At 47.2% G+C, this 11,314-nt stretch overlaps 1 protein-coding gene across 1 annotated transcript in view; it reads left to right on the top strand.

Annotated features, from left to right (window-relative positions):
- Nucleotides 1-9,763, top strand: part of DNAH8 (dynein axonemal heavy chain 8) — a 332,098-nt gene extending 322,335 nt beyond the window's left edge. The window contains exons 88-89 of the mRNA XM_034660654.1: nucleotides 6,522-6,643; nucleotides 9,457-9,763. Of these exons, the coding sequence (XP_034516545.1) occupies nucleotides 6,522-6,643; nucleotides 9,457-9,744 (410 nt within the window). The 3' untranslated portion in view covers nucleotides 9,745-9,763. The remainder of the gene's footprint in view (nucleotides 1-6,521; nucleotides 6,644-9,456) is intronic.
- Nucleotides 9,764-11,314: the final 1,551 nt, after the last annotated feature.

The raw sequence follows: 11,314 nt of genomic DNA on the forward strand, positions 1-11,314 counted from the left end.
TCCTCATGTGATTTAATAGAGATGATACATTAGCAGACTCATCAGGAATGAACACACAACATTCTATTTGGATAATGGCAGAGGTGCTTCCTTGCGAGGCAGTAATAATGTCCAAGGCTCTCCTATTTTGGAAGACAGTTTTTCTCAGTAGAGGCATTTCATGTTTGGTAAGGACAGGCTCTGTTGGCTATCATTCAAGACTTGCTGAACGGATTTAGTAAGGGCCTCTGTGTGTGCTAGAACATCCTCCAGGCCAATGGAGAGACAAAGACTGTAGCCCAATGATTGTAGCAGTGGAAAACTACATACCCACCTGGCCTTGAGGAGAGGGAAATTGGCAGTTTTAGGAACTTGACCTGGTTTTGCATACCATCCATGTTGGCTGAGGGAGGCAGCCCGGTCAGGCATGAGCTGGTGGACTGGGGGTAGGATATGCCAGACCAGGACCCCCCACCTTCTCCGCTCTTTCAGTGGTGCATGTTCCATTTAGGCCTAGTGCATTTCAACAGACCTGGCTTGCAGCAGGACAGTGGGATCCCAGTGAAGATTGGGTAGTTCTCCCTCACCCATCCCAGTGAAGATGGGTGCGAAGTAACACCCATCCCAGCAGGACATCTCATTGCAGTTTCCAGTAGGTAACTCCTTTCCCAGGTGTGGTGGGGCTTGGTGTTCTCAGCATCATAGCACGTTGATCCACAGTGAGAGCTGGGACAGTGGTTATTTCCTGCAACTTCCATACCTTTATGGGATTGGTGACCTTGGCAGGGGTCCTAAGTCTGCCATATGGAGCAACAGGCCCTACTGATTGATCATTCAAGTGTATTAAAGCCTGAGAGTACTGTAGCTCACTGGGCCAAGGTGGTTTTACCTATTACTAGTTTCATCTGCTGTTTTAGTATTTCAGTTGTCCCTTCACCCAACCTCCCCCACCCCTGCTGCTGCTTTCGGGTTATAGGAGAGATGGAGCTGCCATGCAATGTCATGTGCTTTTGCCCAGTCTTGTGCATGTTGCTAGGGCTTGTATCTGAGCTAGAACATCAACTTCTTGATTGACGGGGGGTGTCAGTGCCTTATGAGCCAGGATATGAAAGACAGTGAGGAGGGCCTCAGGCTCTGGCAGGTGAGCCAAAATGGTCCCCACCATACATCTTGACCCCACAATGGCCTACTCATTTTCATTCACCCCTTAGCCTCCCATTGTCCAAGCGATAGAGTTAACCCTTTAGAATAGCCCAAGTGTTAGGGCATCTGGGTGGCTCAGCTGGTTAAGCTTCCGACTCTTGGTTTCCACTCAGGTCATCATCATCTCAGAATCATGGGATTGAGCCTCTCATTGGGCTGTTCTCTCAGCACACAGTCTGCTGGAGGTTATCTCCCTCTCCCTCCCCCTCTGCTCCCCTCTCTTCTCCTTCCTCTGCTCCTCCCCTTACTCATATGCTTTATCTCTCAAAAATAAATAAATAAAATCTTAAAAAGAGACAGGGAGAGAGAAAAGAACAGCCCAAGTGTTAGTGCTAAGGGTTAAAGGCCAGAGCTCATAAGTGATGGCCACTCTGAGTTCAGCCTCTGTTGCATGAGAGACTCTAGCTGGAGGAGCTCTGTACCCAGAACTTCTGGAGCCACAGACATCTCTAACTCAACTGTGCACTGGTTAGGGGATGCCAAGAGCTTTAATCTGCTTCACTAATATTTTTATCTTCTCAAAGGTGGCTTACCACTCTGATCCCCAGCCCTACACATGCCCCTTCTTTGCCAGGCAGTATAAGGGACAGAGACACTGTGCTAGGTGGGGAATAAAAGTCCTCCAAACCCCCAAATCTCCACAAATTCTTGTACTTCTTTCACATTCTTAGGGGTTGGGTGAGCTTGCCCTTATCAATCACAGCTTCTGCGGCAACACACTGCTTACCCCACCAAACAACTCCCAAAACCTTACAGCAGTGCCTGGGCCTTTAATTTTCTGTGGGTTTACTGCTCATCTTCTCCCCCAGATGTTCCAGCAAAGCCTGCCAAGTGTCCTGCCACAGAGGCAAGTCTTCACATGTTAGCATTATATCAGCAGTGTAATGGGCCCATTTTACCGATGTGGGGAAGGAGGACAGGGACAGGTCTTGGACTACCATGCCATGACACATGGCGGGGCTGTGCTGGTCACCTTGGGGAAGCACTTGAAAGGTTCATTGCTGCCCCTACCACGTGGAGGTAAATTTGATCCTGTGACCCAGTGGCCAGGGGTCTATTGAAAAAAGCATTTGCTACATCTAGCACAGTAGAGTAAATGCCTAAGACCATGACCAAGGTATCTAAGATGGTGGCAATGTGGGCCACAGCCACATATTGAATAGGGGGCCACTACCTTGTGCAATTTTTGGTAGGTCCACCATCAACTGCCACAAGCCACCTGGCTTTTTTACCGGCCAGTCCAGGTTGTTGAGAGCACTGTGGGAAGGGCATATAATACCCACTCAGGGCAGTTCTTGAATAGTTTCTCCTATCTCCTTCTCCACCCCTAGGCAATTGATACTATTTGACAGCTACCCCTCTTCGCGGGGATGGCAGGCTTACAGGTTCCCAGTTGGCATTTTCCCTCAGCACTGCTTTGATGACTGTAACCTGGAAACAAAATTCACCAATAGAGGTTTGCAGAGTTTGACCTTGTAGGATATCAGTGTCCACAATGTTTTCTGGTATTGGAGAGAAAAAAAAAAACTCACATGCTTGGTCAGGTAGAACGCCCAATTTGGAGGGTCAAAAGGACCTTCCTGACCATAACTGTGTGCCCTCCATAATCATCAGTGACACTGAGGGGGCCAGGAAACTTCTGAGGGTTACCACGTGGTGGAGTACTTTCAACTCCAGTATCCACCAGAGCTGTCACTTTTGTTTATTCCTGGGGGACTGGTAAGTCGTGAGCTCAACATGAGTCCTCTGTTCACCTGCAGTGGTCCTCACCCGGAAGCACTCTTGGACTGCATCCAACAATACCCTGGGTGTAGGAGGCACCCACCCTGAATAAGACTGTGCCCCTGAGGCCTCTGCTAGAGCAGCAGGGCATCAGACATGGTAGGGGAAGATGTGGCGGGTCCAAATTGTTGTTCAAGTTTCAAGACTTTTCCATAGTTTCCACAGGTTGTTGGTCTATCTGTGCAGGTTGGGTCCCTGCAGCAATGAGGCCAAACCACATTTGCTTCTGGGCTAATTTTACTGTACCCTTTATAGCTGATTGGGATAGACTTTTGACTTTCTGAGCTCCCTCTCTATCTTGGGTCTATCCCACAGCCCATACCAGTTCCCAGGATCTGTCAGTTTCCCCCAGATCAGCAATGGATTTCCCAACACCATAGTATCTTGCCCCACAACTGGGCTTAGCCTGGATATCAGCGTCCCATACCAGGTGCTGGGGACAGGCTAGAGTATCTTGGCTTTCATTCCTGCGGTGAATGTGGCCTGATGAGGCCCTTCAAAGACGGGGGTGTAGATGGCCTATGTCATTCCCAACTCCCCAAGAATTTGTTGTACCCCCTCTATAGATTTCCAGGGTCCCATCTTCCCAGGGAGGTCACCTCTATTGGGTTAAGCCCCCCAGCAGGCTAGAACAGTCCAAACTATAAGGGAATGCATGCCTCGAACCAGCCCTCCCCACCGAGCACCACGCGAGCACTGCTGGAGGGCAGGGTGTGTGGTGATGTTGCTCATATTTTCTGCCACCTGCCTAGGCAGAGGAATGCCATGGCCTCCTGTCTTCCGTAGCTGCACTAACCATGCTTGGATACGTTTCTTGGCCTTTTGCTGGAACTTGGCAGCTGTATCAATAAGCTCAATGGGAGTATACACTCTCATCATGAACGTTTCCTGAACTGGGGGCTGCTCTGCTGGCCAGGGCTGTGATTGCTGTGCCTCACATTCCTTTGTACTAGGATGGCAGGCTGTTTTGTCCATTTCACGCTCAATCCCCACAACTCCCCTCCCTCCCTCTCCTCACTTTGCAGGGCATTCTCTGCCCGGTGCATTGTGCACGGTCTCTCAAAGAAGCGCATTAAAGTGGCCAGCATATCCAGGGTTCCCCTGTACGCATGGGCAGGGCCTCTGACATACAGGCTACCCCTCCCCACATGGAGGTTGATGGTCAGCGTGGGATTTCTCCCTCAGATGCCTCTTTCCCAAGGCCGGTTTCTTTGGTCTCCTGGCAGGCTCACCAGTTATTGGTTTGCAACCTTCCCAGAAGCTTCCCTGGTGAAATCTGAAACTGGCCCCCTTCCGTGGAGGGTGGAGAGAGACCCAGAAAAAGGAAGGCCACTCCAGGTGGGTAGGTGGCAGGTTTAATAAGCAAGGGAATTTACGCAGAAGGCTTGTCTCCAGCAGCCACAAGAGTAGATCATCACCAAATGTAAAGGTTTATCTAGGGGCCTTCACTAGGTTCAATCATGAACAACATCCAGATGATCTCAACAGCACATCACCATCTCCAGGCTTTGTTCTTTAGCAGCTTCTGGGAGGGGGGGAAGGCAGAGGGCCGAAGGTTCAAAGGACAGGGGAGGGAAAGAGGTGTCTCTGATGGTCTGGGTGCAACTCACAGGTCAACTGGTGGTCACATTCTCTCGATGACCTCCCTCCCCCAGCAGTCATACACCACCAACTGGCAAATTCACAAAATGCTTGCCTACTACTAGAGTATGGGATCCATAGTATTGAATATTGAAGTCAACATAATCCCATGCTGATCAAATCACTTCAAGTAACTCCGAGCATGGAGTATGGAGAGGCACTGACCTGCAATTGCTCCCAGGCAAACCTGCACCATTTCCTGGCCCCTGTAGTGAACTTTTGATGTCATAAAATCTTCCTTTACTACCAGGCCCTCTCAGTATAGCTTTGTGAAACTATAGCTTTATAAGCATCACCTAGGGGCGCCTGGGAGGCTCAGTCATTTAAGCATCTGTCTTTGGCTCAGGTAGTCGTCCTGGGGTCCTAGGTTCTAGTCCCTCATTGGGCTCCCTGCTCAGTGGGGAGTCTGCTTCTTCCTCTCTCTCTCTCTCTCTCTCTCTCTTTCTCAAATAAATAAACAAAATCTTTAAAAGACAAAAAAAAAAGCATCAGCTATAAAAGTACTACAATCAGCTACTCTGGTTGATTGACCTTTTGGATTAATGCAAGGGCTCTTCTTTAGCAGGCAAATCCTATTTTAGAGAGCACTCTGAGTACACCTTATATGATGCAAATATAACCAAATTATTTGCCTACTCTAAATATTCAGTGGCTTCCCACTAGCCACAAAATCAAGTCCAAACCCTGACCCTGAAAATCCCACCTCTACCTTTGTTCTAACCTTATCTGCCAACATTGCTTCACTTTTCGCCTAGACCTCCATGTTTTTTGCACATGCTGTTCCTCTAACTGGAATTGTTGCATCTGACAAACCCCTACGTATCTTGCAAGAGTCACTTTGAACTTCCTCTTCTTGATTTAGCCTTCCTTGAGCTGTATTCCTGAGTGGTTTATTTTGTTCACACCTCCGCTCATAAGAGCAATGTGTTATATGTCTTGCCTTCCTCCACATTCCTTCTAGACTGAGCTCCTGGAACGCGGGATCCATGGATGGTCTTTTCATCTTTGTGGGCATCACACCTAGAGTGGTGCCTGGTACACAGTGGCCACGCCTGAGAGATTTAACAAATGAATAAATGAATGAATGAATGTGTGCCTCCCCACCTGTCTAATTTAATAACCAGGAAGGGTCTTGGGACCATTAACATGGGAGCCAAATGTAATATAGAGGTCACAGATAAATCTTCCTAAGGTTTTGAAGTCCATTTGAAGTTTAGGGCCTAGTTTCTAACATAATTTCTCCTCTCGAAGACTTCTCTTATTGAATTGAATGGTGTGGTTTGCAAATATTAAGTGTAAAGAAAGGCCACAATCTCTAGAGCCACATGTTGCCTTAAAATAACTGTATTATGCATATTAAAACACATAGCTTTCCTTCCGGTGTGATTGCTTTGTTTGATCAAATTGAAAGTTGGGTTTTCTATTTTGGCATTATGCCTTGTTTCCTTAGACAAAATGAAATTGTTCCATTATAGCAAATAGAAGCTTGATAATGGTTTTATTCGAGTTTTCATTGGAATGCTGATCTCAGAATATTTACCATTCCAGTCTTGTTCCTAAATAGCGTGTTTTCAGATAGAGACTCTGAGCTAGGCCTGGGTTACAATCTTTAGACACTTGAGTGGTTGAAACCCCAGGAGAGAATTTCAAACCAAACCAAGACTCCGTCTGAGGCAGAAAGGGTGCTGCTCTCCTGCTGTCACCCAGCAGGGAATACCCAGCTCATTGCAGGTCCCCATAGAAACAAAACACAGGAATAAATGTGCCCTTGAGGTTCAATCTCAACTCCTCTTGGGGGGCAGGGGGACATGCATTTGGAGTTTGGTAAGCAACTTACACTTGGCTCTGCTCCCTTCTTGTTTCTCAAGTGGACTGCACCAAGACATTGGGATCCTCTTTTCTGTTCTTTTCTTCAGGCTTCCTCACAGCAATGAGGCAAGAAGTGACTCGTGCCCACAAAGGCTGGGCCCTGGACTCCGTGACCATCCACAACGAAGTTCTGCGGCAGACCAAGGAGGAGATCGCATCGCCCCCTGTGGTAGGCACCACTGGGCTATAGCAGGGGCAGTTCTGGAACCAGGGTTGAAAGCTCAAATTCTACCTGACACTGACCTATGAGTGTGTCAGTTAAGTCCATTGGCTTTGTAGCTGGGGTTTCCTTGGTCCTCACCAGGAGACTTCAATGCTGAAGCCTCCTGTTTGCCAGAGTGGGAATTAATGACAAGTGCTGGAACTCCCCAGATAGCATGCCTTTATAATTTCAAGTTACACTTGTGTTTGCTAAAAAGGGGTTTTCCACATGTCTCCGGCTCCTGCTGTGGGCTGCTCACAGACGGGATGAGTGTGGGGGGCGGTGGAGACCAACAGTACCCACGGCCCTGAGCTCTGGGGTCGGTTCCAGCAGGGCCCCCTGCTAGCTGTGGGACCCTGGGTGGAGGGACACCTGGAGGGGGGCAGAACAGGGGCCCCCCAAGGTAAGCAGATGCCTTTGGGAGCTACTGCTTGGACACTGACCTGCTCTGTGAACTTGGGCAAGTACTTTAACTTTTTGAGCCTCAACTTCCTCATCTGTGAAATAAGGGTGATGATTCAACCTCTTGAAAAACAGTTGCGAGAATCAACTGGAATTGCTTAGGACTCCATATAGGTACTCAACACATCAGCCTCATTTTCCCTTTCTCTGATTTTCATTCTCTCCATTGTCAAGGAAGAGGACTGGGCCAGATGAATTCCGAGTTCTGGCCCTTTCTGCCGCTTTACAGCAATGGTCGCCTTTCTTCCAGTGTCCAGTAGACTGGTCCTCATTTCTGTCTGCACCCCACCAGAACCACACTTAACCTCCATATTTCCACAGGCAACCTCTCCATTCAAGGCAACTCTAGGTTATTTCAATCATGCCCCTCAGAATTCTTCCAGCGTTTTCCCATTATGCAATTCCAAAGTCACTTCCACATTTGAAGGTGTTTGTTAGAGCAGCACCCCGTTTCCTGGCACCAACATATCTACTCATTTGCTCAGGCTGTTGCCACCAAGCACCACAAACTGGGGGCTTAAAACAACAAAGATTTATTTCCTCAGAGGTCAGGAGGCCAGAGCCTGGAATCAAGGTATTGGCAGAGTTGGTTTCTTCTGAAGGCTCAGGGCAGAGGGGGTGGATTCTGTTCCATGTCTCTCTCTCAGCTTCCAATAGATTTGGGTAGTCCTTGGTGTTCCTTGGCTTATAGCCTCTGCCTCCATTGTCACATGGCCTTTTCTTTGTGTGCATCTCTGTGTGTCCCCTCCTCTTCTTACAAAAACACCACTCATATTGAGTTTAGAGCCCACTTTAATCCCAATATGACCTTAACTAATTCCATCTGCAAAGGCCCTATTTCCAAATGGTCACATTCAGAGGTTCTAAGTGGACATGACTTTTTGGGGGGATACTCTTCAACCCACTACACCTTCTAACTATGACTTTTTAAAGTTCTGAGATGAAAAGGAACCTGAAAGGGGTACAGTTTACCGTTGGATGATACCTAAATGGTTGTGTCGTTCATGTAGTAATTGTCACCCACTGGCAATGATCGTCATCATATGTCCTGATTTTCTGGGGTTGCTCCTGGTCTTACCGTCAAACCATGTACTTCAGGTTTGGGTTCAAAAAATATGGTCCTCACACTCTTAGCTCACATGAGGGGATCCAGAAAACACTTCGCAATTAATCTCCCTCTCTTTTATTATGATCTACATTTGCTTCCCCTTACCTACTCCTCATTGGAAAGGAAAAATGTTCACCATGTACTAAATAGATTTATTGTATGGGCTTATGTGATTATCAGAGTCTTCCCGTGATTCCCTCTAGCCTTTCTTTTCTTACTGAATACGTGTTCTATGGCTCCCCATGGCGTACAAGGTAAAGTTCAAACTCTTCACTTTGGCATCTAGACTTTTCCACGGTCAAGCCCTAACTTATTTTATAGCCACTGAATTGTCTGCTAAATAAAATGCTTGGGCTTTCCTATTCATCCTACCTATCTTTGTACTATCGCTCCTGCCTGGATGCCTGGCCTCTGTCCTCTGTCTTCCCCAAAGCAGCCCACCCTTCAAAGCCATCTCCTCTGCAAAGACCCCCAAGCACTCCACCCCAGGGTGGCCTTTCACATAGTCTCAGTGCTGGTCACCAGGCAGCCCCTCTCACAAGTGTGTGCTGGTATTCAATTCATGTCTTTTCCCCCAGTTTAATGGTGAAGACCTCAAGGGCAGGATTCCTTTGTGTGAAAGAGAAACAGGGGACGACTGCCAGTCACTGTTGAACCAACACACCCAGTCCCTGTCTATTATGCCCCTGCTAGCTCTACCACACCTGGCCTCTGGGGGTGCTCTGATTCTCCCGCCGGCTGGGCCTGGCTGAATAGATCTCACTCCTTCCTCTGACGGAGGTGGTTAGAGCTGCAGGTTGGCTTGGCTGGCACAGGCTGAGATCCCATGTGGCTCCCAGCTCCAAATCCTGTTCCTTGTTCTGACCCTACACTGACTCAGACCAGAGCTCTCTGAGACTTATCTCCTTGTAGAGGTGATTTGGTTCTGCTGGCTAAGTTTATTGTCCCCAGCAGGCTACCCCTACGCTTAAATAAGCAATAACGGGAACATTTCTGCAGCCCTTATGGCCTCAGGATAGGCCACAGGGGAAAATTGGGCTCAGTATTTCACTAATGCAATGCGCCCAGTGGTGTTTCGTTCTTTTGGTGGCGTTTTAAGACTGGTGTATGTCTTCTTCCTAAACTGACGACCCTTATTACAGTAATGGATGTCCATCTCACAGCACCTAATTTTTTTAAAATCCTATTACCTTATGCTTGACTCTTCCAGGAAGGTGTGTATATTTATGGGCTGTATATGGATGGAGCAGCCTGGGACAGACGGAATGGGAAGCTCACAGAATCCACTCCCAAGGTGCTCTTCACGCAGCTGCCTGTGCTGCACATCTTTGCCGTTAATTCCATCGCGCCCAAGGACCCCAAGCTGTATGTGTGTCCTATTTACAAGAAACCCAGGCGTACTGACTTGACCTTCATCACTGTGGTGTATTTGCGAACGGTTTTGTCCCCAGATCACTGGATCTTGAGAGGAGTAGCTCTTTTGTGTGACATCAAGTAAATTCATTTCCACTTGCTGAGGGCGCTAGAGTCACGTAGCCAGCCAGTGCTAATGAGAGCCTTGGTGATGTGTGTCTTTTCTCCCGGGTAATGGCTTGATTACTCTTTTTAAATTAAAAAGTTTATATTCTACAATCACTTGTGTGTGTGTGTTTTTCCTAATATCAATATTAAAAAAAAAAAACCAAAACCAGTTCTAAAGTAATGCATTTCAGCCCAGGAAATCATATTCCGTTATAATTAGTTGTTGAGATAAAGACTCATCTTCATGTTAGAACATTGGAAGGTTTGAATTTTTAAAAAAATCTAAAACAAAATATTAATTTGTAGCATTCTAAAAGAGGCCTAATAGATGCGAGCTTTTCTCTCAAATGAAAACCACATTTCCCTGGAAGAAAATCGACCCCTGTGTGTGTTTGTGCTAACGTGCTGTCCTTCACTTATTTGGGTTTGGCCTTGTCACCGTGCTTGTGAAGTGGAAGCTGGCAGGGTCCAGTCAGTCCCTCTTAGGAGTCACAGCTGTGTGGTGTGACGTGTTTGAGACAGCAAATCCACAGGGATGGTTGCTCTTGTCATTTATTTTAATTTTATTTAATATTATTCTTTTAAGTGCTCTTGAGGCCCAGAGAACTCTGAGTCTCCAGCTCCTACCGGCTCCCCCTCTCCAACCCCAACTCTGCAGGAGATAATGAAGCACACATTTCTAGGCAGCAAATGGAGAAGGAAAAACAAACTCCATCAAATGAAATTAGGTTACATGCCGAATGCCTTAAAAAGCAAAGTCTTTAAAAAGTGAAGCTATTTCTTACCCTGTAGCTGGTCTGAAACTCAGTATGAACCTTTATTTCCTGCTAAAGGAAATTGTCAATTTAACAAAACAGATGGGGTCCTACATTGAATGTTCATGCAGCTTCGGGGTAGTGTCTCTACTGGCTTTCCCATCCATCTAGAATGCTCTTGCTCGCCCTCAGCTGAATTCACCAAGTTCATTCCCCCGTCTGTTCTGAAGGAAGCGCGCATTTCATGTTGCCTTGTTCCCCTCCCATCCTTCTGCTGCCCTGATCAGAGACGCCAACGACAAACCAAACAAGATGGCCAAGCAATAGCCCGGGAGAGGTGTCCAGGGAAGACCCCAGAAAAAAATTCCCCCGTAGTCTAGAGTACTTACAAACAGTAGGAAATACATTATGAAATGTACATTGTAGTAGTGAACCCCATTATGCTCCGAGACTGGTTCAATGTCAAAGCCATAGAACTTTCCAGGGCAGTTTAGAAAACCAAAGTAACCAAGACCCCAGCCCAAACTTGTTTTGGTATTTCCCTTGGTCAATAGGCACACTAGAGAAAATGATGGCATTTTCTGGAAAGAATGTCTGCCTGAACTGAGGCTAGAGTTTGGAAGGCCCTGGTGCTTTGGGGGAGCACAGAGGAAGTGAAGCACATTCTAGCACACCAAACTGCAGGTCCCAAAATAAAACACTGGCATTTTATTCACATTCCTGTCCAGTTGCTAACACGATTGGAAGCAAACTGCATAGTCTAAACCCCTGGATATCACGGTAGGCTTTCAG

The sequence above is a fragment of the Ailuropoda melanoleuca genome, chromosome 5 (assembly GCF_002007445.2).
Source record: "Ailuropoda melanoleuca isolate Jingjing chromosome 5, ASM200744v2, whole genome shotgun sequence".
Lineage (NCBI taxonomy): Eukaryota > Metazoa > Chordata > Mammalia > Carnivora > Ursidae > Ailuropoda > Ailuropoda melanoleuca.